This window comes from Dasypus novemcinctus, chromosome 16 (genome assembly GCF_030445035.2).
Source record: "Dasypus novemcinctus isolate mDasNov1 chromosome 16, mDasNov1.1.hap2, whole genome shotgun sequence".
NCBI lineage: Eukaryota > Metazoa > Chordata > Mammalia > Cingulata > Dasypodidae > Dasypus > Dasypus novemcinctus.
The window spans coordinates 35,843,732-35,871,668 of record NC_080688.1 but is presented as its reverse complement, the minus strand read 5'-3'; the positions used below and the strand labels follow the sequence as shown (position 1 = coordinate 35,871,668).

The 27,937-nt window shown below is 46.0% G+C and overlaps 1 protein-coding gene across 1 annotated transcript in view; it reads right to left on the bottom strand.

Moving 5' to 3' along the window:
• The window catches only part of COLEC12 (collectin subfamily member 12), a 189,426-nt gene extending 162,570 nt beyond the window's left edge, over positions 1-26,856 (bottom strand). Inside the window, exons 1-2 of the mRNA XM_004447388.5 lie at positions 26,689-26,856; positions 3,155-3,205 (exon numbers count right to left, since the gene is read on the bottom strand). Coding sequence (XP_004447445.1) covers positions 3,155-3,205; positions 26,689-26,695 — 58 coding nt within the window. The 5' untranslated portion in view covers positions 26,696-26,856. The remainder of the gene's footprint in view (positions 1-3,154; positions 3,206-26,688) is intronic.
• Between the last annotated feature and the right edge of the window lie 1,081 nt (positions 26,857-27,937).

Genomic DNA, 27,937 nt, shown 5'->3' with positions numbered 1-27,937 from the left:
GGAAGCGGACTTGGCCCAGTGGTTAGGGCGTCCGCCTACCACATGGGAGGTCCGCAGTTCAAACCCCAGGCCTCTCTGACCCGTGTGGAGCTGGCCCACGCGCAGTGCTGATGCGCACAAGGAGTGCCCTGCCATGCGGGGGTGCCCCCCGCGTAACGGAGCCCCACGCACAAGGACTGCACCCCATAAGGAGAGCTGCCCGCTGAGAAAGAAAGTGCAGCCTGCCCAGGAATGGCGCCGCACACACGGAGAGCTGACAGAACAAGATGACGTAACAAAAAGAAACACAGATTCCCAGTGCCGCTGATAAGGATAGAAGTGGTCACAGAAGAACACACAGAGAATGGACACAGAGAGCAGACAACTGGGGCGGGGGGGGGGGGGGGGCGGGAAGAAGGAGAGAAATAAATAAAAAATTTTTTAAAAGTCATGAGACTGAGAAGGGCGAGGCCTGGGGGTGGCCCCATCTATGGCCGCCTCCAACCCGCCCCCTGACTACCAGCCTCCTGTGTGGAAGGGACTTTGTCTTCCTTTACTGGTTAAAGCTTAACCATTCCTAAGAGAAGCCTTCTGCTGGTTTCAGTGATCAACTTTGGCCACTTTTTAGGAAATCAAGACCTACTGACCGTCTAAGGAGCCAGATCCAGATTCTTAGACCCTGTATGTAAAAGTGACCCGGTTGCCTCTTCAGAGCTAGGCTGGGTCTCCAGCCCACTCTAGGTTTCCAGAGATGCAAGGTTCTCCTTCAAGATAGAGAAGCAGAATGGTCACTTCAACCTCACTGCAGGGCCCTTCCCCAAAACAACGCTAGCCTGAGAGTTAAAAGACCTAAAAGCCAATCCCGACTCCGGCTACTTGCTTAGACAAGCACTTAATCCATCTGGGCCCCAACTCCCTTGCCTGTAAAAGTAAAGGCTGGTTTCAATCACCTCAAAGGTTCTCCCATCTCCAAAATTCTACTCTATCCCCATGCTGGATATCCACTACTTTGCCTACAAGCTGAATCCAAGATTTCTGAACATCAGAAGAATTTCTCTCATACCTCTTCCAGAGCTTCCCTTTTAAACTCCTCCTCTCTCCTCTATTTGTATCACTCGGTATCATTCTCTTCTAGCCTCTCTGTTTATGCTCTCCAATATCTGTAAGTTGTTATCACATCTCCTGAGTCATCAGTTCACAATTCCCACCCATAATTTAACCGCCAAAAATTAAATCTTCTACAAATTAATTTCTTGTGTTTTCCCCGCCTTCAAGCTTATTTCACAGTCATGAAAAGTTTCTCTCAAGGTCACCGTTTTTAAAGAAACTTTTTACCTTCATTCTTCATATTCCTACTGATTTTCTACATAGCTGTATACACCTACTGATTTTCTACATAGCTGTACATGCGTGTGCACACAGGCTCACCGACATTTATGATGCCTGAGTTTTACAAGGTCAGTTTTCATCTTTATTCCTCTGGGCTCCAATACTGCTTCTAGGTTTCTGCCTTTCAATGTTTTGTCTGTTTTGTTTCCCTTCATAATTCTTGGTTTCGTCTTTACTCCTGTGGCCACCTTCAGTGAACTCACCCTGAGAAAGGAGGAGAACACAGTGCGCTGATCCAGAAATATTTAACTGGGCAGCTATGAACAGTGGGGTGGGGAGAAGAAAGCCCTGCACGCAGGCTGTACTGCCAGCTCGTGAGTGGAAGAACCACGGGCTTGGTGCCACTGCATTCCCATTTTAAAGCGCTGTTTTCCCCAGAAAGAAATGTAGACGTGTATATCCAGAAGGAAAAATGCGAAAGCAACTAGAGAGCCAGAGCAGCTGGGGGTTGTTAACTTTAATCAAAGTCCAGCCAGGATTTTTTTTTTAAGCAACAGGAAGTTGCTTCATTCTCTCTCCCTGTCCCTCTCTTTCTGTTTCTCCCTCTCTGTTTCTCCCTCTCTCTCTCACACACACTCACACAAACCCTCTCTCTTGCTTGCTCTCCTTTCTCCTCTAACTTTCTCCATTTCCTCTGGTCAAGGCATGGAAACAAACTGGACAGAAAATCTTTAGTTCCCCTGAAGAACTTTTGAAACTTTGCAATTTTCATTGGCACTTCAAAGCCAGGTCGCAGACCACAAGAAGCATGGTCAAAGCAGAAAAGAGCACCTGTGTGCAGCTGCCTGAGAGGCGAAGGAACATGGACTGGTTTCCTCTGGCAGCTGTAAAAGAATACCGCAACGTTGGTGGCTTAAAACAGCACCCATTTCTCCTCTTACAGTTCTAAAGGCTGGAAATCTGAAATCAAGTTCAGTCAGCCAACGCCAAGGTGCTGGCAGGACTGGGCTCCCTCCAGAGGCTCTGAGGGGAGAATCCATTCCCTCACTTTTTCCCACTTTCAGCAGCTGCTGCATTCTTTGCCTTGCAGCTCCTTCTCCATCTTTGAAGCGCATCACTCCCATCTCTCCTTCCGTCCTTACATCATCTCTTCTCTACTTTCAAATCTCCATCCGCCTCCTTTGTACAGTATCGACACTTGTGATTATACCGGCTCTGCCCAGATAATCCAGGATAATCTCCCCATCTCAAGACCCTTAACTTAATGACATCTGCAAAGTTCTTTTGCCATATAAGTAATATTCACACACTCTGGGGATTTGGTTGTGGATATCTTTGGGAACCATTCTTCAGCCTACCACAGCCCTCATGTGTAGCTGGGTTCTTGGAAGAAGCCTCCCTCTCACTCACCTGCTAACGTGGACTAAGTTACCAGCATGGGACCAGAACCACAGGTGAGGCACAGGGAGAAGATGCCTTCTAAATATCACAATAGAGAAACCCTATGTATCTTGCTCCTGTCTTGTCACAGATTTATTTTGCCCACCATGATGTGCCCCTTAGGCAGTCTGTTAGGTATTCCGCAGATACCAACAACCCCATAAACTGTTCTTTCTCTCCCCATGCACGGGTACAGCTCCTGTTCCTTGCAATGTATAGCATCAGAAATCCGGTTGTGCAAAATCTTCCACCTGTTAGACAGAAACTCCATTTTCAACCAAAATTGGACATCAGAGTTAAAAATGTCCATGTGTTTCAAAGGTCTGCCAAAGGTACAGGTTCTGAGAGTTTTTAGCTCTGTCCCAGATTGAGCATGAGGAAGTAAAAGAGCTTTGTTGTAACTCACCAAATCTCTTGTAACCGAAGGACTGCACCTCCTCCTCCTCTGCAAAGTCGTCTGTAGGAGAAGAAAAGATACAGTATTTACTCTTCCTGGGATGTTAATTTTACATGTCAACTTGGCTAGATTATGGTGCCCAGTAGTTTGGTCAAACACTGGCCTAGGTGTTTCTGTGCAGGTATTTTGTAAATGAGATTAGCATCTACAATCAGTTGACTAAGTAGAGGAGATAAATCTCCATAATGTGGGTGGGCCTCATCCAATCAACTGAGGCCTTAAAAGCAAAGTCATTGTATGTTATATGCATTTTACATATGGAAAGATCAAAACTAGTTCTGGGTACAGTCTGTCCTGGGGCACAATTCCCCTCTATCTGTGGGAGTTGTGAAACCCAGAAAATAAGTTATCTACTTCCAACATATAATGGAGGGACAGGCATAGGATTGACATTCCCATTCCAATAAGGATAAATTGGAAGGAAAACAGGGATCGCGGGTCCCAAACAATTCCAAAACCCAGCAGGGCAAACTCCATTAGATTTCAAGATCTAACAGTTACTTATTGATTGATGTTTTATACTTCAGGCCCGATAACACTTGCAACACCACCCTTTCCAAGAGCTTGTATAGAAGCTTTGCTCTCCCTGAACACTGGGGTAAAAGCTCCACCCTCTCCAAGCAGCGGGATAGTAGCCAGGCTCTCTATAAAACCCAGGACACATACCCCACCCTCGCTGAGCAAAGTGTGGTAGCCAGGCTCTCTGCAAACCTTGGGACATGGACCCCACCATCTCCAACCACTGGGGTGGTAGCCAGGCTCTTTGAGAACACGGGAGCACATGCCCCACCATCTCCAAGCATTGGGCGGGCAGCACTCTAGCACTCTCCCTGAACACTGGGTCGGAGGGGACCCCTGCTCCAAGAGCCAGGGCACACTTGCCCTTTCCACACACAAGGGCAACCCACTCTCTTGTTCCAAGGAGATTTCTTTAGTCCAGACTTTGGCTTCCATGGTTCGACCCCTAAAGTCATATTTCCTTCAATTTGTCCCTTTTCATCCAGTTGGCAGTGGTTCTGTTCATAAAAATTTTACTAAAAAAAACCTGTTCATTTTGCATATAGTTCAAAGGGGTCCAATCCATCAAACAGAAGATTCTTCCATAGATCCTTCCTGCATAACTGCATTTCCAAACCTAACTTTAACAGAATTTTCTGACTGGTTCCATGCTCAGTTAAATGCTCACATGAAGTCCTGTTCTGAATAGGCTCAGAATTTTCCAAACCACCATTTTCTGGTTTCTTTGTGCCCAGGAGTTCAGCTCTCAGTTTATCCCTTTCCCTTCTCATTTCACTATAAGCTGCAAGGAGACAGCCTGTACTTTCCACATTTAGCTTAAAAATCGCCTCAGCTAAATATCCGGGTTCATCACTGTCAAGTTCTGCCTTCCATCTGACATCAGAATGCAATTTCCCAAAGTTCTGTGCCACTTTAAAACAAGGATTACCTTTCCTTCAGTTTCCAATAACACATTAGTCATTTCCTTCTAAAACCACATCAGAAGTACCTCCAGCATCCATATATCTACCAAGAGTCTCTTCAAAACAATCTAGGCTTTTTCTATCAAGCACTTTATAAATCTTCCAGCCTCTACCCATTACCCAATTCCAAATCTGTTTCCACATTTTTGGTATTTGCAATAGCAGCACCCCACTCTTCTGATACCAAAATCTGTTTTAGTTTCCTGGGCTGCTCAAGCAATTACCATGAAATAAGTCAAGTTAAACAATAGGGAAGCAGGTGTTCACAGATTTAAGGCCAAAACAATGTCCAGATCAAGATGATGTTTTCTTCCCAATGACTATGGCATTCTAGGGTTGGCTGCTGGCAATTCTTGGCCTTCAGGCTGTCACATGCCAAGGCACACGATGGCATCTTCTGGTCTCTCTCTTCTCTTCTGGGTTTCATTGATTTCAGCTTCTAGCTGCTCCTCTATGGCTTTCTCTCTGTGTCTGAATTTCATGTTCTTACAAAGGACTCCAGGAACAGGATTAAAACCCATCCTGATTAAGGTGAGCCACACCTTAACTGAAGTAACCTCATCCAAAGGTCCTACTTACAATGGGTTTATACCCACAGGACTGGATTAAGCTTAAGAACGTGTTCTTCTGGGGAACATATAGCTTCAAACCATCACAACCACCATACCAAACCTCCATGTGACATTGGTATGTCAAGGACACATCACTGAAGATTTCACAAAGATCTGGTTTACACTGCGCCTCTCAATAAAATTTCCCATGAGACCTGTTCTGCCCCAAAGGCTGTTTTCAATGGTGCTACCACTAGTTTTTTTTTTCCTTTCGGATCTTTTCCCCATGCATTATTTAGTCTAACTGACCCTTCTCTCATTCCTGATATTTCCCTGGAGATTTCAAATTTCTCATATTTTTGTTATGAAGGCAAGTTCAGGTCTGATCCAAATTAACATACTCAAACCCGTTATGGCTCAAAAAGACAAAGCTTTTACAGGCAACCCATAATAAGGCTCAAGGAGGACCTTCCACTTGTCTAAACCTATGTCCCAAAAAGAATAGGAATTCTTGTAACAGCTTCTAAAAGAATAAAAAGTCCCCTATCTCATACACCTATAAAATAAGATAGAAATTCATGAGACATGAAGGGTACAAGCAAAGTACTGGAATTATCAGGGAAAATCTTATATAAAGTCTCTTAAATCAGTCTTTCTCAACATTTTTTCTTTGGTGGGGATTATGGGCTTGGGAAACACTGTATATTATATGCCTCTCTTGGAAATTCATAATGGTTTTTGAACTATTAGGGACTCTGAGAAGTGCTGAGAAGGAAAAAACTTGTTTAACTTTGTTTTATTCAATGTTTCAAACGTTGACTTTAGAACTGTCTTCTCATATCTTTAAAGGATAGCTAGAGTTAGGACAGTTAAAGATTAGCTTTAACTAATCCCCAGCTGCTCAGTTAACAAAACAGCCAATTCAGGCTGGTAGTGAGGTTAAGTAAAGAACTCCAGAGAGTTGGGGAATAGAGGCAGAGGACAGGAGTTGATGGGCTCTGGTTGTGCGGACAAACTACATCAGGCTCCAAGAAACACAGGAGAGCAGATGAGTGGCCGGTCACATGACCTTAATGACTGAACATCATAGAGGCCAAAAGGCTATGACAGGGCCCACAATGGCTGACAGATGAATTCCAATGAAGACAAACAGCCTGATGTAAGAGGCAATGTTGTCTTCTGCTCTCAAAACCCTTTCTTCACCCTCTATAGGCCCAAGCTAAATGTGCCCCAGGTTGTCTCTGTAGTATCGGGGACCTAAAAGGGGATACTTGAGTAAGACCAGTCCTTCTAGACCAGTCTCCTTAGCAACTTGCCACTTTTCAAAAGCTGTCTCTGATACATTCAAAGTCACATTAACTGCTAGACTCTGACATGAGTGAGGATTTGGTTAAGATTTAAGACCTAAGTCCTGCCGTGGCCATAACTTGATCCCTGTCTCTGACAGCAATTTGTCTGCAGGGAAGAAGCAAACTTCACATATTAAATAACAAAAAGTATTTAAGATTTATACCTACAAGCACATATTTTCTTTTCACAGTTGTATTTTAGCATTTCATTTTAATACATATGGGTTACGCTATATTTTGCTTAACCATTTTTAAATGTGAATGTTATTTTTATGGGTTTCTTTTCTTCTATTTTCCTTGGTAACTGGCACAGAACCATATTGGCCAGAAATCATGTGATACAGGATGTTGAAGAGAATTCTGCTGGTGAAACTTTTTGAGCCTTGGTATTTCAGAGTAACCTGAGTTCAAGCAAAGGTTAGCTCAACTGGCTTAGAGGGGTGAGAGTCATATCTATTAAACTGCTTCAATTAATTGGTGGACAAAATTGCACAATATCCTTACAGTCAGAATTTACTTCTCCTTCTCCAAATGCCCCTGGCACCAGTGGTGCAGCAACTTACCTCAATCTGCCCTATATCTGGTTCTGGTTTTGACTCCATCAAATGGTAAGCCATTTGAAAACAGGAAACTTGTCACACTGTACCCTCAGCTACTAGCACATTTATTGTTGAAAATTAAACAAATTAGACTTGTATGTGTGCCTCTCCCTTACACTAGCTTACAAATTTCTAAAAGAAAGAGATGAAATCTTTCTCTTTTTGAATACCCTCCATGTTTAGAGAAAAGAACAGATAATGAGTCAGTACCTACTGAATGCTAGGTACTTCACTTTCAGTATATTTCTATGTTTTACAGATGAGAGGACTAAAGTTCAGGAAAGTTCCAAAATTTGGCCCAAGGTCTCAGAGTTTGTGAGCGGCCAAGCCAAGACTAAAAGCCAGGTCTGGGGGGGCTCCTGAGTTCCACACCATTATGCTTACTGACGCAGGAGACCCAGGAAACTGAACGCTGTGCTAGCAGGACAGAAAGCTAAGAAGGAATGATTTACACCGCAGAACCCTGAGAAGGCTTAGGAATTTGAGATCCAGGTAGCTCTGCAAAGGTGAGGCTAAAAACTGGAAGCATTTGGCTATAATAAAAAAGATAGATAATAGTGCTGACAAGGATATGGAGAAATCAGAACCCTTAGATGCTGCTGGTGGAATGTAAAGTGGTGCCATCACTTTGGAAAACAGTCTGGGAGTTAAACACAGAGTTACCATATGATCCAGCAATTCCACTCCTAAGTGTATACCCAAGAGAAATGAAAGCATATGTTAACACAAAAATTTATACACAAATGTTCATAGAAGCATTATTCATATAATCAAAATAAGGATACGGTCCAAATGACCATCCACAGTTGAACAGATAAATAAAATTTGGTAAATCCATACAATGGAATATTATTCAGCAATAAAAAGAAACAAAGTACTGATTGATGTTACAACATGAGTGAACCTTCAAAACATGCTAAGAAGCCAGTCACAAAGGATGACCCTAGTGTATGTTTCCATTTATATGACACGTCCAGAATAGGAAAATCTGTAGTCAAAAAGTAGATTAGTGATTGTGTAGGGCTGGGGCACTTGGGGGGACCAGGGAGATAAGAAGTGACTGCTGATGGGTATGGGGTTTCTTTATGGGGTGATAAAAATATTTTAAAATTGTGATGGTAGTCATACCACTCTGTGAATGTACTGATATACCAAAAAATTAAATTATACACTTCCAGAGAAGGAAAAAAGATCACTTACAAAAAATAAAGAGTGGCGGCAGACTTGGCCCAGTGGTTAGGGCGTCCATCTACCACATGAGAGGTCCGCGATTCAAACCTGGGGCCTCCTTGACCCGTGTGGAGCTGGCCCATGCACAGTGCTGATGTGCTCAAGGAGTGCCCTGCCACGCAGGGGTGTCCCCCGCATAGGGGAGCCCCACGCGCAAGGAGGGCACCCCATAAGGAGAGCCGCCCAGTGCAAAAGAAAGTGCAGACTGCCTAAGAATGGCCCTGCCCACACAGAGAAATGGCACAACAAGATGACGCAGCAAAAAAGAGACACAGATCCCGTTCCGCTGACAACAACAGAAGCAGACAAAAGAAGATGCAGCAAATAGACACAGGGAACAGACAACCGGGGTGGAGGGAAGGGGAGAGAAATAAATAAATCTTTTAAAAAAAAAAAAAAAAGAGTAAGAATGGCTTCACACTTCTTAACAGCAAATTGGGGGAAGCGGACATGGCTCAACTGATAAGATTGTCCGCCTACCATATGGAGGGTCCAGGATTCAATCCCCAGGGCCTCCTGACCCATGTGGTGAGCTGGCCCACGTGCAGTGCTGCCACATGCAAGGAGTGCCCTGCCATGCAGGGGCACCCCCACATAGGAGAGCCCCACACGCAAGGAATGCACCCTTCAAGGAGAGCCGCCCTGCGTGAAAAAAGCACAGCCCACCCAGGAGTGGTGCCACACACACGGAGAGCTGACGCAGCAAGATGATGCAACATAAAAAGAGACGCAGTTTCCCAGTGCCACCTGATAATGCAAGCAGACGCAGAACAGATAGCAAAAGGTCACAGAGAGCAGACAACAGGGGGGAAGGGGAGAGAAATAAAATAAAAATAAATCTTTAAAAAAAAACAAAACAAACCCAGCAAACTGGAAGCTAAAAGGAAAAAAAAAGCAACATTCTAAGGAATTCAAAATTCCAAGGGAAAACTATTTCCAACGTAGAAAACATTCAATTAAATAGACAGTCAGGGAAGCGGATGTGGCTCAGGCAACTGGACTCCCATCTACCATATAGGAGGTCCAGAGTTCACTGCCCAGGGCCTCCTGGTGAAGGCAAAGCTGGCCCATGCGGTGAGCTGGTCCACGCTGAGTGCTGGCCTGTGCAGAGTACTGTCCCGTGCAGGAGTGCTGCCCCGCGCAGGAGTGCTGGCCCATGCAGAGAGCTGGCACAGCAAGAAAACACAACAAAAAGAGACAGAGAGGAGAGACAATAAGAGACGTAGCAGATCAGGGAACTGAGGTGGCACAAGAGAATGATTGCCTCTCTCCCACTTCAGAAGGTCCCAGGATGGGTTCCCGGAGCTGCCTAATGAGAATCCAAGCAGACACAGAAGAACAGAGAGTGAATGGACACAGAAAGCAGACAGGCAAAGACATTTTCAGACCTGCAGAGTCCCCAGAAACAATGTACCTCCCAAGCACTGTTTTCACAGGAAGTAACTAGAGACTGTGTTCCACTAAAATAAAGGAATAAGCCTATAAAGTCATGGGAGCCAAAAAACAGGAGCTCCAACTCCAGAGATATGTGAAGAGAAATCCCCAGGATGATGGTGAATGGAGATCCCAGGGTAAGAACTATGCAACCACCCAGACCAAAGTATGTTAGAAGACTCCAGGACAGATTTTTTCAAGAAGATGAAAATGAGAGAATATCTAATGTGTGAACGCAGTGAGGAGAGATTTAGAAAACTGGATGAGATTTTAGGGATGAATTAAGAGGTATGCATAGGAAGCTAAACAAAATAACGAGAGGATTATTAACTTCAGGGGAAACAAACAAAAAAAACTTGTGCAATAAAGGAATTCAAGTCAGCTGTGATAATGTTTACATGGTAATAATACAAACTGAACACTGATCTAATCAAGATTATGATGGGAGTGGGTGTAGCTCAAATGGCTGAACGCTTGCTTTGCACATATGAGGTCCCAGGTTCAATCTCTGGTACCTCCTAAAAAAAAATTATAACTATATTGGGGAGATGGAAGGAGGCAGGTGTCCATGAAGGTTCTGAGTGAACATAGAAGATGAAAGAGAACCAAATCCTCATCTCTGTAAAGGGAAGTCGATATATAATGTCTAAAAAAGAAAAAGAAAAAAAATCAAGCAGAAGCACCATGAACACATACTTAGAGATGCGGGGCTGGGGTAGATTGTCCTCATAAAGGGCTGCCACCGTCCCTCCCCTCCGCACGCAAACCGCTGCTCGCACCAAGAGGAGGAGTTTTTCTCCTCTTGAATCTGGGTGGGCCCTTGACTTGGCGTGACTAGCAGAAAGTGACAGAACGGTAGTGGGCGACTTCCAGGCCTCTCAGCTTTTGTTCCCACACTGACTGAAGGCCACCTGGAGAGAGAGAATCCCTGGAGGACGAGAAGCTGTGAGGGGGAGAGAGAGAGACCAGCCCTCAGCCATCACAGCTGACGCTCCAGACTCACAAGTGGAGCCACCCAAGCCCCAGGAAGCAGACGAGCTGTCCCCGCAGGACTGGGCCTGCTGAGCCCAGCCCAAATCGCGAAATCTTGAGCAAATAAAGAGCTGTTGTTGTAAGCCACAGTTTTGGGAGGGTTTATGAGACAGCAGCAGATAACTTGAAGGAGCGGTAAACGCCAAGAGAAAATGCTAAAAAATGTATAAAGAGGTTGTCTCTGGGGAATTGGGATATGGTGAAAGGTTAGGCAGGAAACTGCTGCTATTCATAATAAACCAGTACTATTATTTGATTGTTTGAACTCTGTGCTGCTCTGAGAAAAATAAAAAAGTAAAAGAAAAAAAAAAACAAAAAACAAGGGACCATAAATATCATAGAAGATAAAAGTCAGACAAAAAGAAAAGTGATTAGGGCCAAGAGATGGCTAGAAAAGGCACCATGCTCCAAAGAGCTGGGTGCGAGTTGAGACTGAACCCACCAAATAAAAAGTTTGGACTTGGAGCCACGAATGCCTGGCACAAAGCAGGTTCCCAACAGATGCAGGACTGAAGAACAGATCAATTCAGACTTTTTGAGGTGCCTAAAGACCACAGAGAGGGACAAGAAAAATTTACCCTTCTTTCCTAAGTCGTGCTTGCAGGATCAGCTACACTACCCGGTTTGCATCCAGATTCATTCCCAGTTCTAGTACAGCAGTGTCTGTTAGAACAAACCAGTCCGGCCCCACGAGTTGTTATAATATTTAACTGCTTCTGCACCAGCTGCAGAACAGCCTCTGCTCTGAGTGCTCTGTGACCCCCTGGCACTGCCGGCCAGCTGGCCGGCCTGCCACAGCTCTGCAAGCAGTCCCTGTGTGTTCCCGCCACCTCCACAATGTGCTATAGCAGGTGTGAAGAGGAAAGGGTGCCCCTGTACCCCTGCCCTTGCATCCCAGGGATCAAAGGCCCACTGCCCGGCAGACTCTGAGTCCGCAGCCCACTCCACGGCCAGCGCTCCTGGAGCTGCTTTCCTGGAGTTGCCTGCAGGAACTGCGGACCCCACAGTGTGTCACACAGGAGGGCAAATATTTTGGTTATGCCCTTGGCTGCTGCTGGAAACTCTAAGGATGGATATTCCGAAAGACTTGTTTCCTAAGGCCAGAGTCTGACGCAAGCTTTGGAATGAAAAGACCAGGTTTGAAGGATGGCTTCGCCTTGTCATGGCAATATCAAGTTGTATCTGCATCTCAGGCTCCCAGGAAATGGGACCAATAATTCCTGTCTGATACATCATCAAAAGGAAAAAGTGAACTTACACACGGAAAACACCTGGCACATACTACATGCTTAATATGAGTTTTCTTTGAAGTAAGGGGGCAGAGGCAACAATAGCAACTCTTATGCTTTAAGGCCCAAAACAAATGTTCTAGGACATGAAACGCATTATGGCTTTGGGCTTGGCAGGACTTCTTTAACCATCTAGCTCTAGAAGGCCCATCGCTCTAGTCTGAGGTGAGTATGAGGAGATGGGGCGCAGCAAGGAGGTTTGGTTGGCAAAAAAGTGATGTGGGGTTTGTTCAATTCAGGCTTCAGCAAATGGGCAGTGAAGTATCCATGTGATATTGAAGAAGGTTGATCTTAATGTATCCTGATCTGTAAAAACTGAAAGAAGGCATTCTTTAAATTTGATTTAACCCTAAAAAACAGTATCTATAATATTTGGTCCGGATTTACAGTATTTCAAATGTAAAAATTTATATGGCTCCTTGTATCATATCTTTTTTTTTCCCATTGGCATTTCTGGGCCATAGTTACTAAGTATTCTGCAATTGAATGAGCTCAAGGCGCTTGTAATATTATATCTGAAGTTCAGGATATTTTTGATGGAGTAAGGAGATCTGCCATGTATCCAGCTGCTCCAGGTCCTTTCCCCAAATGGATGAAGGAATTTGTAGCAATTTAAGCAGATTATTCCAAAGTATTACTGGAGTTTTATTTATTTATTTAAGATTTATTCCCCTCCCCCTTGTTTGCACTCGCTATTCGCTGAGTCCATTTGCTGTGTGTTCTCTGTGTCTGCCCGTCTTCTCTTTAGGAGGCACTGGGAACCGAACATGGGACCTCCCATGTGGGGGAGAGGCCCTCAATTGCTTGAGCCACCTCAGCTCCCGGCTTTGTTGTGTCTCTCACTGCCTTTCCTCTTTTGTGTCTCCTTGTTGCATCATCTAGTTACGTCAGCTTGCCACGCCTGCCAACTGCACCAGCTCGCTGCCTTGTTGGTCTTCTTCAGGAGGTACTGGGCACCAAACCCGTACCTCCCATGTGGTAGGCAGAAGCTCAATCACTTGAGCTGCATCTGCTTCCCAGTTTTATTTAGATTACACCACTGCTTTCTGGACTTTATGTTTTGCAACAACAGGGTCACTTATTGATTCAATGTTATAGTTTGTGTTTGTTTTGTAAGTTAAAATTATTAAGACACACAATTACTCCACTTATTGGTACTTGTAATTCCCAGGCTTATAAAAGTAACAAATGCTTGCTTTGGGGATAAAGGGGGATAGGAAACTGTGTTCCTTTTTTTATATGCCAACAAAATTGAGGGGTTTCTTACACTTTTTACTTCTAGATTGGTAGTGGGGGTGAAGCCATATTTCTCCAAGTGGCCACCTACTTCAGCAATCTCAAAAGTAAGCAACAAGTATGTCACTCAAAAACTAGGCAACCACATCCATCGTTCACAAGTTAAGTACATGGGAGGCGAGCTGCTTCCCTTTCTCTCATGAGAGAAAGTTCTCATCTAAGCACGTCAAAAAGAGATTCAGGATGAGGACTTGGATTCCTGTCTCAAATCTCCTAAGGACCCTAGAAGGCCTCAAACACATGCCTCACTGGGTAGTAGAAAATGAGCGCCCTCCATGTGCCATTCACAGATGCCAGGGCAAAAAATAAGTGGTCTTTCTTGGGGGAAAAAACCCAAAACCTGACATCCTTTTTGTCTTGAAATCACTTCATGTCACGTTTAGAATAACTGAACAATTATGCCCAAAGCAATATACTATCACTGCAAGTGATGCACCAAAGTTGAGCTTAAGCAACAAAGTTCAAGAAAACTTTGGACTTGATTCCTAACCTCCCACACTGAAATGTCACACTTAAAGTTAGCCCTGATACATCATTAATCATATTTTAAGGCATTTCCTTTAATTATTTTTGCCCTATTAGAAAAATGTAATTTGAAATGTGAAATATAACTCAAGATAATGAATGAAGTCATTTTTGGGAAGCACATGTCATCCAAGCAACTGAGCTCCCGCCTACCACATGGGAGGTCCCAGATTTGGTTTCCAATGCCTCCTAAAGAAGACGAGCAAAGACAGTGAGCTGGTTCGACAGGCTGGCACAGTGAGCTGACGCAACAAGATGACGCAGCTAGACACAAAAAGGAAAACATACTAATAGGCACAACAAAGCAGGGAGTGAAGGTGGCTCAAGTGATTAGGAGCCTCCCTCCCACAAGGGAGGGCCCAGGTTCAGTTCCCGGTGCCTCCTAAAAGGAAGATGAGCACACAACAAACACACAGCAAATGCAAACAACAAGGGAGTGGGGAGAAATAAATAAATCTTTTTTAAAAAGCAGCTCAAATCTCTCCTCAAAATAAAAATGTCTGCAACTCCAGCCGAAATTGTTTTTTCCTCTCCCCTTTCCACCTCCCCAGTTGTCTGCTCTCTGTGTCCATTTCCTATGTGTTCTTCTGTGTCCGCTTGTATTCCTGTCAGTGGCGCCGGGAATCTATGTCTCTTTTTGTTGCATCATCTTGCTGTGTCAGCTCTCCACGTGTGTGGTGCCACTCCTGGGCAGGCTGAGCTTTTTTTGTGTGGGGTGACTCTCCTTATGGGGCGCACTCCTTGTGTGTGGAGCTCCCCTATGCGGGGGACACCTCTGTGTGGCATGGCACTCCTTGCACCCATCAGCACTGCATGTGGGTCAGCTCACCACATGGGTCAGGAGGCCCTGGCTTTGAACCCTAGACTTCCCATGTGGTAGGCAGATGCTCTATCAGTTGAACCAAATCTGCTTCCCTCCAGGCAGAACTGTCTGCTCCTCCTATCTTCAGCATTTACCTGTACCTAGAATAGGGCTATTCACATCTTCTACCTTAGATTCCAGTTATTAATGCATAAGTCTCGTCTTGCCTTTAAGACTGCAAGCTCCTTAAGGACAGAGGCTTTATTTTATTCATTTTACCTGATGCTTCTACAATACTTTGCACACATAAAATACATAATAATTTTTGTGGAGGAAATGAAGGAAAATTCATTAGGACTTTATGGCCTGATTTTTAAATAATAAATAAAATAGAAATATAACATTACCAATGAAATAGACACTAAGTCATTTGGTTAAAAATATATATATGTGTATATATAAACATCTGTTCCAGTACTTAGAGGAATATTTGCTTCATGTTTTGATTCCTTGATTCATCTTCTTACCGGATGAAACTGCAACACAAGTCTTTAGAAATATAGGCATACCTCGTTTTATTGTGATTCCCTTTATTGCACTTTGCAGATGCTGCACTTTTTACAGATCAAACGTCTGTGGCAGCCCTGAGTTAAGCAAGCTTATCAGTGCCATTTTCAAGAGCACATGCTCACTTTATGTTTCTGTGTCACATTTTGGCAATTCTCACAATATTGCAAGCTTTTTCATTATTATATCTGTTATGGTGATCTGTATTCAGTGATGATTGATGCTACTATCGTAATTCTTTGAGGTGCCATGAACCACACCCACATAAGACAGTGAACTTAATCGATTAATGTTGTGTGTGTTCTGACTGCTCCACTGACCAGCCATTCCCCATCTCTCTCCCTATTCCCTGAGTCACAACAGTATTGAAATTAGGCCAGTTAATAATCCTTCAATGGCCTCTCAGTATTTAAGGGAAAAGAAGAGTCCAGCACCTCTCACTTGAATCAAAAGCAGAAATGATTAAGCTTAGTGAGGAAAGTATGTTGAAAACTGAGATAGGCTGAAGGTTAGGCTTCTTGCGCCATCAGTAAGCCAAGTCATGAATACAAAGGAAAAGTTCTTGGAGGAAATGAAAAGTGCTACTCCAGTGAACAGACGAATGATAAGAAAACCAAACAACCTTATTTCTGAGATGGAGAAAGTTGGATAGAAGATCAAAGCAGCCACGACATTCCCTTAAGACAAAGCCTAAACCAGAGCAAGGTCCTAACTCTTCAATTCTCTGACGGCTAAGAGAGCTGAGGAAGCTGCAGAAGACAGGTACAAAGCTAGCGCACATTGGCTCGTGAGGTTTAAGGAAAGACACCATCTTCATAACGTAGAAGTTCAAGGTGAAGCAGCAAGTGCTGATGCAGAAGCTGAAACAAGTTATCCAGAAGATGGAGCTAAGATACTTGATGAAAGTGGTTACAGCAAACAACAGATCTTCAGTGTAGATGAAACAGCCTTAAACTGGAAGTTGATGCCTTCTAGGAATTTTGTAGCTTGAGAGAAGTCGGTGCCTGACTTCCAATCTTCAAAGGATAGGCTGACTCTCTTATTAGGGGCTAATGCACCTGGTGACTTTAAGTGGAAGCCAATGTTCATTTACCACTCCAAAAATCCTAATTTCACCTTGAAGAAGTATGCTAAGTCTACTCTTCCTGTGCTCTATAAATGGAACAATAAAGCCTGGATGACAGCACATCTGTTTATAACATGGTTTGCTGAATATGTGAAGCCCTCTGTTGAGACCTACTGCTCAGAAAAAAAAAAATTATTTTCAAAATATGACTGCTCACTGACAATGCACTTGGTCACCAAGTGCTGTACAGGGAGATTAACATTGTTTTCAGCCTGCTAACACAACCTCCATTCTGCAGCCCATGAATCAAGGAGTCATTTTGACATTCAAGGCTTATTACTTAAGAATTACATTTTGTAAGGTTATAGCTGCCAGAGACAGCGATTCCTCTGACAGAGGTGGGCAAAGTCGACTGAAAACTTTCTGGGGAGAACTCACCATTCTAGATGCTGTTAAGAACATTTGTGATTCATGGGAGGAGGTCAAAATATTATTTATAGGCCTTCAGAAGAAGTTGATTCCAACCCTCTTGATGACTTTGACAGGCTCAAGACTTCAGTGAAGGAAATAAGTGCAGATGTGGAGGCAAGAGAAAGAGAACTAGAAGTGGAAATGAGCCTGAAGCCGAGGCTGAGTTGCTGCAATCTCATGATAAAATTTGAACAGAGGAGGAGGTGCTTTTTACACAGAAGCAAAGAAAGCGATTTCTTGAGATGGAATCTACTACTAGTGAAGATGCTGTGAGCGCTGTGGAACTGACAACAAACAATTTAGAATATATATAAACTTAGCTGGTAAAGCAGAAGCAGGGTTTGAGAGGACTGACTCCAACTCTGAAACAAGTTTTTCTGTGAGTAAAATGCTATCAAACAGCTTCGCTTGCTACAGAGAAATCTTTCATGACAGGAAGAGTCAATCGATGTGGCAATCTCCACTGCTGTCTTATTTTAAGAAATGGCCACAGCCACCCCAACCTTCAGCAACCACCAACATCGAGGCAAGACCCTCCACCAGCAAAAATATTACGACTCAGATGACAGCATGTTTTAGCAATAAGGTATTTTAATTGCTTTTTTTTAAAAGATCTATTTTACTTATTCCCCGCCCCACCTCCCCCCCATAGTTTGTGCTTGCTGTCTGTTCTCTGTGTCTGTTCGTTGTATGCTTTCTGTGTCTGATCATCTTTTTTTTTTTAGGAGGTACTGGAAATGGAACCCAGGACCTGCTGTGTGGGAGAGAGGCACTCAATCATTTGAGTCACATCCGCTCCCTGCTTGTTGAGTCTCCCTCACTGTGTTTCCTCATTGTTTCTCCTTGTTGTCATCTCGTTGCATTAGCTTGCTGTCTTGCTCACCTTCTTTAGGAGGCACTAGGAACTGAACCTGGAACTTCCCGTGTGGTAGGCAGGTACCCAACTGTTCAAGTCACATCCGCTTCCCTTTAATTACTTTTTTAAAGACATAATGCTATTGCACACTTAAAAGACTGCAACATAGTGTAAACATAAGTTTAATATGCACTGGGAAACCAAAAATTTATGACACGATTGCAATATTCACTTTATTGCAGTAGTCTGGAACTGAACCCGCAATATTTCTGAGGTGTATGCCTGTATTATATCATCATCAATAGGGTCCTGAAAAATTAGTGTTCCTAGGTATAGTAAATGTGTATTATAGGTATTAATATATATAGACCAATTTTCTACAACTATTAAAACAAATGGGAAAATTGTACCATCATCATAATTGGCAAACTTCATCACTATAAATATGGGCCTTGCATTTTCGGTGGGGCAGATGTCTGACAACCATGACAAAGATGATCACATGAGTGACAGCAGCTGAAACAGATGGATACACAATTCTCTCCTACGCTAGGTCAGTTTTAACACAGTTGTAACTTGAAAAGCAGTTTAATTCCAATCTGATCTTTTGCCTTCATGGTATGAACTATTAAATCACCTCACTAATTTAAAATAAATGGTTAATTGGCAGTTTTATTACTGCCTGGAGGAAGCAACCGGTTGTAATAATACAGCATTCCAAGAGCTAAAATATCTTGAGTTCTCTGGGGCTAGACTCTGTTCTAAACCTGTGATCTGTATTACCTTATGTAATCCTTAAAACAACCCTATAAAGCAGGTACTATTATTGCCTTCCACTTGACAATGAGGAAACTGGAGACCCCGGAGGTTTATAATTTGCTCACCATCACTCAAGCTCTCTGGTTTCAGAGCTCGCTCACCACCATACTAAAATGATCAGGTTTAACTCCTAGGATCGCTAAATAGAATTACATGTATGGAATGATTACAATTTATATTTTAAAGCATATATTATCCACTTTTAGAAAAACTCCAAAACCTTCTCCAACTTTTGAGACCAACAACATGGCAATTCAGTTCTGACCCTCACTGCCCAGCGTCAAGGAAGACCCGACCGGTTAAGACTTTCCTTCAAGCACCAGTCGCAAATGCAGGGGCCAGGCCAGCCAAACTTCTGACCAACTGGTGATAAATTCGGGGGCTCCCACCACCCCCTGGGTTGGATAATTTGCTGGAATGGCTCACAGAACTCACTGAACACGCTACAATTACAGTTCTATTACAGTAAAAGAATACAGATAAGCAGCCAAAAGAAGGGATGTGGGGTGTGGTCTGGGAGCATCTCAAAGGCAAGCATCCTCTCCGGCGGGGGTGGGGGTGGGGGGAGGGGAGCAGGACGTGTCACCATCCTGGCACCGTGATGTATCTTCTCATCCAAGGAGGCTCCCCGAGCCTCAAGCACCCAGGGCTTATGAGGGCTTTCATTACTTAAGCATGACAGGAGGGATCAATGCTGTGTGGTGGAACTCAATCTCCAGCCCCCTTCCCCACTGTATTAGTCAGCCAAAGGGGTGCTGATGCAAAATACCAGCAATCGGTTGGCTTTTATAAAGGATGTTTATCTGGGGTAGGAGCTTGCAGTTACCAGGCCATAAAGTATAAGGTACGTCCCTCACCAAAGTCTGTTGCCACGTGTTGGAGCAAGATGGCTGCCGACGTCTGCCAGGGCTCAGGCCTCCCGGGTTCCTCCCTTCCTGGGGCTCACTTCTCTCCAGGTTCAGCTCCTCTGTTTTCTCCACAAGGCCAGCTGTAAACTATTGGGCAAATGACTTCTCTTCCCGGGGACTTCTCTCGTTCCTCACAACCAAGCTCCTCTTCGTGCTTACTTCCCCGGGGTTCTATCTAAAGACTCCAGCATCAAAAACCTCAACTCGGAGGGGAAGCAGACTTGGCCCAGTGGTTAGGGCGTCCGTCTACCACATGGGAGGTCCGCGGTTCAAACCCGGGCCTCCTTGACCCGTGTAGAGCTGGCCCATATGCAGTGCTGATGCCCGCAAAGAGTGCCCTGCCACGCAGAGGTGTCCCCCGCGCAGGGAAGCCCCATGCGCAAGGAGTGCGCCCCGTAAGGGGAGCCACCAGCGAGAAAGAAAGTGCAGCCTGCCCAGGAATGGTGCGGCACACACAGAGAGCAGACACAACAAGATGATGCAACAAAAAGAAACACAGATTCCCGGTGCCACTGATAAGGATAGAAGTGGTCACAGAGGAACACACAGCAAATGGTCAGAGAGAGCAGACAACTAGGGCGGGGAGGAAGGGGAGAGAAATAAATAAATAAATCTTTAAAAAACAAAAAAAAAAACAAAAAAACCTCAACTCTGTCCTTTGCCATACCTTTTATCTGTGAGTCCCCACCCACCAAGAGGCAGGGACTCAACACCCTACTGATGTGGCCCAATTAAAGCCCTAATCATAATTTCATCATGCCCAGGTACAAACCAGTTTGCAAACATAATCCAATATCTATTTTTGGAATTCATAAACCCTATCAAAACTGCTACACCCTTCTAGAGGTCAGAGAGGTAGCAGCTCAAGCCCAGCTCCCTAATCACGTGGTTGTTCTTTCTGGTGGCCAGCACCCCACTCTAAGACTACCTGAAGCATCACCTTAGCATATGTACTATCAGGTGTCATCCAGGATCTACAGTGAGTAACTAAAGACACTCAGATCACCTGCAATTCCAAGGACTTAGAAGTTACCTGCCCCAGGGTAGTCTTATTACTCTGAAGCTTTAAATTTGGAATGTTTTACCTTTGAATAATTGTTTTATAAGCAAAAGTTAGTTTCCTTACATTTCTATTGTTACAAAGAAGTGATTGAGAAGAAGCCAAAGAAGTGAGTCTACTTCCACAGAGCCAAAAACAAGTTAGTATTTCATCAGAAATGTCAAAGGTCCAAACTCTCAGGTTAGTGAATTTTATCTCACATGAGGCTGTATACTACCAAGTCATTCAGTAAGCATGAAGGAGTTAATATATTCAAGTCAAATAAATCTATTCAATTTTAAACCTTCTACAATACTGAAAACCACATATCCATTATATATTGTAAGAAGATGGATGGCATTTTCACCTCAGTTCAGGAGTGAGAGAGCTCCCAGGATCCCCTTGGAATCTTAATTGGGGATTAAGAATTTCCCACTCAGCAGTGGACTTGGCCCAGAGGTTAGGGCGTCCGACTACCACACGGGAGGTCCGCGGTTCAAACCCCGGGCCTCCTTGACCCGTGTGCAGCTGGCCCATGCGCAGTGCTGATGCGCACGGGGAGTGCCGTGCCACGCGGGGGATGCATAGGGGAGCCCCACACGCAAGGAGTGCGCCCCGTAAGGAGAGCCACCCAGCGCGAAAGAAAGTGCAGCCTGCCCAGGAATGGCGCGGCCCACTTGGAGAGCTGACACAGCAAGATGACGCAACAAAAAGAGACACAGATTCCCGTGCCGCTGACAACAACAGAAGCAGACAAAGAAGATGCAAGAAAAAGACACAGAGAACAGACAACCGGGGTGGGGGGGAAGGGGGGAGAAATAATTAATTAATTCATTAATAGAAAGAATTTCCACTTAGGTTGATTTCCATTGCTATATAATTAAAAAGGTCCCTTAAATGATCAGTAGGACCTGTTCAAGGTCCTATATTGGTTTTGGTCCTTCAAATGAACCACGTTGTCTGAGGAACAGAATGTTGATACCTCCTTGTCCCTTGGTGTTTAAACTGTTTATTATCATTACTGATCACTGGTAGTTAACAAGTCTGTTCATGAAACACTTCTGACAATGTTCATCTCATGGCAATCTGTCAGCAAGATGTGTGCAAGGGCCGTTTTCAGAGTAGATGGTTACAGTGGGCCATCCACCTTCACTCAGCCACAAGCAAAACACCCCAGAAGATGAACTCTACACAGGGCAGCGACTGTGGCATCTTCTTTGTCTTTGCACAAGACCTAATCTAGGGAAGATGATGTGGCTCAAGCAGTTGGGCACCCGCCTACCACATGGCAGGTCCCAGGTTCTGTTCCCAGTGCCTCCTAAAAAGAAGATAAGTACACAATAAACAGACAAAAAGAGCAGACAGTGAGGGCAAACAATGCTGGGGGGGGGGAGGGGGGATGGGGACAAATAAAAAATAAATCTTCTTTTAAAAAAAAAATCCAATCTAGACAGTCTCCCCTCCAGTGACTAGCTGAAGGGCACACCCATGTCTGCCAGCAGAATCTCACCTAGCTTGCTCATTCAATATCTAGCAGAGTGTGGCACACAGTAGGTACTTGTGCCTACTATGTGTCCAGTGAATGATAATGGAATGTAGCTAGAAGGACACACAGGCTTAGAGGCTTAACATGTAGGTTCTGGAATCAAATAATCTGAGTCTGAATACCAATTCCCCCACTGACTAGCTGGGTGCTCTCGGACACTCAACCTCTCTGAGCCTAAATTTTCCTATCTGTAAAACGGAGGAAATAAAAATGTCTGTTGAGAGCAGATGAGGCTCAACTTGGGGAAGTCGATGTGGCTCAGTGGTTGAGCACGGGCTTCCTACATACAAGGTCTGGGGTTCAATCCCCAGTCCCAGTACCACATACACACACACCTGGTGCTCAATGAATGTTACCTATTATTAAAGAGAAAAATAATAAGTGGGGGGTTTCAGTGGCCCATCAACCATACCTAAGAAGTGAGCACAAACCCCACATCAACTTGACATCGTTCCCCACCTCACATCCAAAGTCAGGAACCTGTGCCTTCTGGAGGACAGAAGAAAACAATCTGGAGCTTCTGGAGCTACCCCATGTTGGGGGTGGGGTGGGAGGTAGACTCTCTTCATAGATAATCACCTTCAAGTCCTACAATGCCTCTCTGCAACTGCCTGGTTCGTTTCACTTCCCTCTGATTCACCAGTGGGAGCTCTGCCACGGGAAGCCCGTGGGCACCCACTGCCGCAGAACCAGGACGCCTGGGCTCTGCCAGCACTCTGAGCTTCTTCTCCGGAGACCCCGCCCCTTCTTCCACCCACAGGGAGGAATGCAGGTCAGACTTGCCTCCATGAGAGATCACCCACATGCTGGGCTTCCCAGAGTGGAAACATACTTTTTCTATCAGAGAATGTAAATGTCTGCTCTCCCATACGCAAGTGAATTCTTCAAGGGCCATTTAGTTCCACTGGCAGCAGTTCCATCAGCTGTTTTGAAACAATATTTTAAGGAGAATAAGCATTACTCAGGAAAATTAGACACCCAGTTATAACATAGCTTGGAAGTTGTCATGTGCCAGCTTTTCCTATCCACACCACTACGGTGGATGAGCCACATAGCCAAGAAGGGAAGGGGGAGTGGGGGCACAGTGGGAGGTTTGAGGACAATCTTGGGAAACTGCAGGAGACCACAGAGAATATCTATACTTGGCAATAAATAAAGCTCAGATTAAGAATGCCAAGCATCCTCAAACTAATGAAAAGTCACAAATATAATGAGATTGTAAATTGGCTTTTCAGCTCCAGTCCCCAACCAGTGAAGGGAGAGAGACTTCATTTCGTCTGCAACAGTGTTGAGCACAGTTGGCCCTTCCATGCTTGTCTGCTTATCCCAGTGAACGATGGGAAATCTTAGAGACTCACTGGGAAAGCAACGAGACTCTGAGTCCTGAAAAACAACTGGGATGGAAGCATACTGCTTACTAGTGCAGTTTTAAAGCATTATTTCCAAACAGTATTTCAGAAATGTTTATACACAAAAGCACAAAAATATGCAACTGAACACTATGTTTTGATGGCACCAACTTCCTCCTCTGTGTTAAATTAAGCCGGGTGGCTTGGACCTCTGAGGGCCTGTGAGGAGGCTGTTTTCAGCCGTCTCTTAGGCAACAAGTGCTGCTGCACTGAAACTCACAAATAACCCCAACTTTCAGGGAATGTGATTTGGTAATAACATACCTAACTCTAGAGGAGTCACATTCCTCCATAAAGAATGTGAATATTTTTCCAAAAACCATGAGATTTACGGTATAGTACAGCTAATTGAAAACGAAATTGGAAATAAATTAAAACAAACCATGTTTTAATCAGTCTGGAAGATTTCAAGTATTGCAGCAACGGGACAAGCAATTTTCTTCTGGAAAATATATAATGATGTCATTATTTTGGTACTTGAGACTGACTCCAGGGAAAGGGGAAATAGGAAGAGAGGGATGATCGCTGAATGCAATGGATAGATGGCGCTGCGGCTCACCAGACTAGGGGGTTCGCCTCAATTAGAAGGCCGTGTCCAGGGTTCCAGCCTCAGAGTCAGAGAGCCAAATAGGTACCTTTAAAAAATGCACCTGACTCCACACAGAAGTTAAATTTGCTTCGAAGTCAGTTTTTATTAACTTCTCTAACTTCTAAGGAGTCCAGTGATTTTTCTATTTGACTAAGAAGAATGCTTTAGGTAAATACTTGAAGGATTTGCAAAGCCTCTCATTGACGTCTATATTTAGAAAAATCAAATTCTAATGAAACGTTGGCTTTCTGAAGCACAGCGAGTCAACAACGCTGCAATGTAACCATGAGCCCAGGGAAAGCCTAACGTGGTTCACTCTCAGGTGGGATACTGGCTATGGGGGTTACCAGTGGCAAAGTGTCAGAATAACTCCACTTGGTAAAGCAGCTCTCCTTTTGGCTAGAAACATACCCTGTGCTTGACTTCAGAAGCCTTGTGCCCAATTACTTGGCTCCACCGCTTCCTGGCTGCTGCACCAACTGCAGGTTACCTGGCTACTTAAGTTGTCTGAGACTCACTTTTCTTCTCATCTCCACCAGAGGTTTTCATATCTTATATCCTAGGTCCATCCAAGCAACACAGAGAAACCAGCAAAGCTAGTCTCTAGAAGCCTACCATCCCACTAGTGCCAGTTCCTATTTGTTCTAGACTCAGTTTCCACATCTAAAAGGTGGGGGTTAAAACGCCTACCTCACAGGCTTGTGGAAAGGGTTAACTGATAGAATGCTTGCAGAGGGCATAGCACAGTGAGCGGCACTTAGAAGGCACTAAAAATTATTACTGTGCCCTCCCTTTCCCACCTCGCCCACCAGACAAACAAATGCAAATTACGTGGTAATAAGTGGCAAGCAAACGTCTTGCAGAACATTTTCATTTTAAAAGAGGTCTTCAAAGTGACTAAATCTATCCAGGGATTCACCAGCCCCAGCCCGTCCTCCCCACCCCCAAATGGGGTAGAAGGTGGGGCCCTTAGTCAGTGGCCAGATCACAGGAGCCTTCTCCAAGGGGGTCTGCTGGCTGGTTCAGAATGCCTTTAGAATTTTTTGGTGAGTTTTCCACGGCAGACGTGAGTTAAGATGGAAAAACACCACGCTGCAACAGTGGTCATCTACACAGTCAAAAGCCTAACGAGACTGTCGGGGTTAGAAACCCGCATGGGAGCTGGTGGCCTGAGTGGGTGTCTTATCTTCCTAGGGGGCTCTCACACCCTTGAGTTCAAAACCTACCGGCCGCAATGGCCAGCAATGAAAAAGTGAACTTCTGGCCACAACGATAACCGAGCCGCAGAGGCGCTTTTAGCCAGGTGAACTCTGGTGAACTCTTTCCTCTGGGGGAGAATCCTTTAAGTAGGGCTAGCCAAGGAAAGCGTGTGTTTCCCCACATGTAAACGAGAGAAGAGAAACTGAGGAGGGAGAAACACACCACTGCTTTTCGAAATTGTCTTGCCAGAAAGTCTGCCCGGGTCTTTCCCTGGCGCGGACACTTTTCACCTGGAGTTCCGCTCCCTCCCTTCCCAGGGTCTCCGGACTTGGGAGACTTCAGGCCGGAGAAGGTGAGCTAATGAGGAGGACACCAACGCTCTACGGAGCTCAGCGCGAACTGCCTTTCCGAGAAACTTTTCCGGAGTCAAGTTATGTTCCAAGCGTGCGAGGCACCCCACGCGCCTCCCTGGGACCGCAAGTCGGAGCCAACGCCTTGCTGGAAACGCTGGAGACCGCGGGCACCCTTGCCTTTCGCCTCCAGCCGCCCACTTCCAAGCCCTGCCCGCGCGGGGCTGAAACGCTTCATCCCAACACAAAACGCGCAACTCGAGTTTCGGGTAAACAACACGCCGGCGCATTTCCAGACGACTCCCTTTGATGCCTCCGCTGTAATTATTTATCTTCCATATAAATCAGGATCCCGCTGACAAATCTCTGCGTTTCCACTAACCAGAAGGCTGCCCTGCAAAGCCCTTCTCCTGGAGAGTCTTTTTGAAGGTGCGATAACATCTGACACTTTCTTGCAGCGGCCGGCAGAGGACTGCGCCCAAGGGACGACGACCGCGACGGCTAGCGCCGCTCCGTAAACTTGTGAGACGCCAACCCCACGGGCGGGCACAGGGCAGGGATGCCGAGCGAGCGGCAGTGATTTTCCAGTAAGTGGCTCTCGGGGAGAAAGATGCCAAATGCACTTCCCGAGCCAGCTGAACTCGGCGGGCACCTAATCACCGCCAGATGTGGGCGGGCGCACGGCGAACATCCCCGGGTCCCGGGGCGAACCCCCGCACGGCAGCTCACCGACCTCTCCGGCGGGGAAAGGGCCACGAGGGGGTAGGGGAGAGGATCCGGCGAACCTGGGAAGCGCCAGCGAGCGCACACCCGACTGTTTTGCCTCCCCTCGCCGCGGCATACTTTTTCAATTAAAAAGTTGGAAACTGGAATCCGTAAACAACGACTAGGGGCTTCCAACGCTTTTTCAAAGACACGCTGGGCAAGACTTGCACGCGTAAAACCCCAGCCTCCAGATCTCCCGGCCTGCCCAACACCGGAGTCCGGGAGCGGCCCCAAGTGTCCGCGCACGAGCGGGGCGCACGGTCCCCAGCGTCCCGCGGCTCCGAGAAAGTTCGCGCAGGTACCCGCCTACCTTTCATCGTGGCCGAGGAGACGCGCACCAGCCAGAGAGCCCCGCGCGCGCCGCGCCGCCCAGGAAGTCCGCGCCGAGCAGCTCGTCACTGCACACCCATGGCAGGCGGGCCGCGCGTCGGGCGTCTGCGCCTGGAGCCTCCCGCGCTCTGCCGCCGCGGGGCCGCCGCGCGCCGCTCCCCAGGCCCCGAGGCGCCGCGCCCGCCCCTCCCCCGCCCGGCCGGCGCCCACGCCCCCTGCGCGCCCTCCCCCGCCCCCGCGGGCCGCGCGCCCACGCCCCCTCCCCGCCCCATCCCCCGCAGCCCCGCCGCGCGCGCGCCGGGCTCGGCCACTTGGTTGCCTTTGCTCGCTGTCTCGCTCTGCGGATTTCTCTTTTCCTGGGAACGAGGTCGGAAGGAAAGCCCCTCCCTGGGCGGCCTCGTTTTGCACCCTCGGTGCGCGCCGAAGGTGCTGCTGCGGGGTCGTTTCTAGACCCCAAACTACCCCTGGAGGGTGGAGAGTTGGGGAGCAGCAGGGGCCACGGGGTGGTAGGGGAAGGTGGTCTCTTCTCCACATGGTTCTGGGGCCAGGAGAGTAAGGCGATTAAAAAAGGGGCGAGAACATCCTCGGGGTTCAAGGCCAGTTTCCAGGTGCGAGTGTTGACGCCCACAGGAAAGTGGACGGCCGGGGAGCGCGCTCCACGTCATCCGGCGAGCCTGAGTCGCTAGAATCTCAGGTCACCATTAGACCCTCTCCCAGCAGAACTTGGTACAGGATTACCACTCATGGAACGTCCGGAAAAGTGGGGGAGGAAGAGGCCCCAAACTTACTACCCCCCCCCCCTTGAGTAGAAAAGTTATCCTTCCACCCACCGCCCCCGAAATGACTTGGTTTGTGGGTTCTCTCCCTTCCTGGATTGGCTCCTGTTTTCCTATGAAAGGAAGCTGGGCTATTGAGAGGCTTCATAAGTTCCTTTCTTTGTTGCCTATCATGTTGCCCCACTGTCTACTTAAGAAAGCCTGTGTTTATCTTTCCTTTGGAAAACACCCTAAGCAGACCCACTGCTTTACTGATTTAAAACATAAACTAGTGGTGAGCAGGGCTGTGGGGGAGGGAGGTGCCGAGGAACTTTATTCCATGAGGACGAAAGGCCAGATTACCACCCTACACCAGAAGCAACAGAACTCGGGGTGGGCCGTGGTTGTAACTTTTCAGTTTGCCCTCCAAAAGATGTGGTGTGACCAACCCATTGGCTCATTCTGAACAGAGGA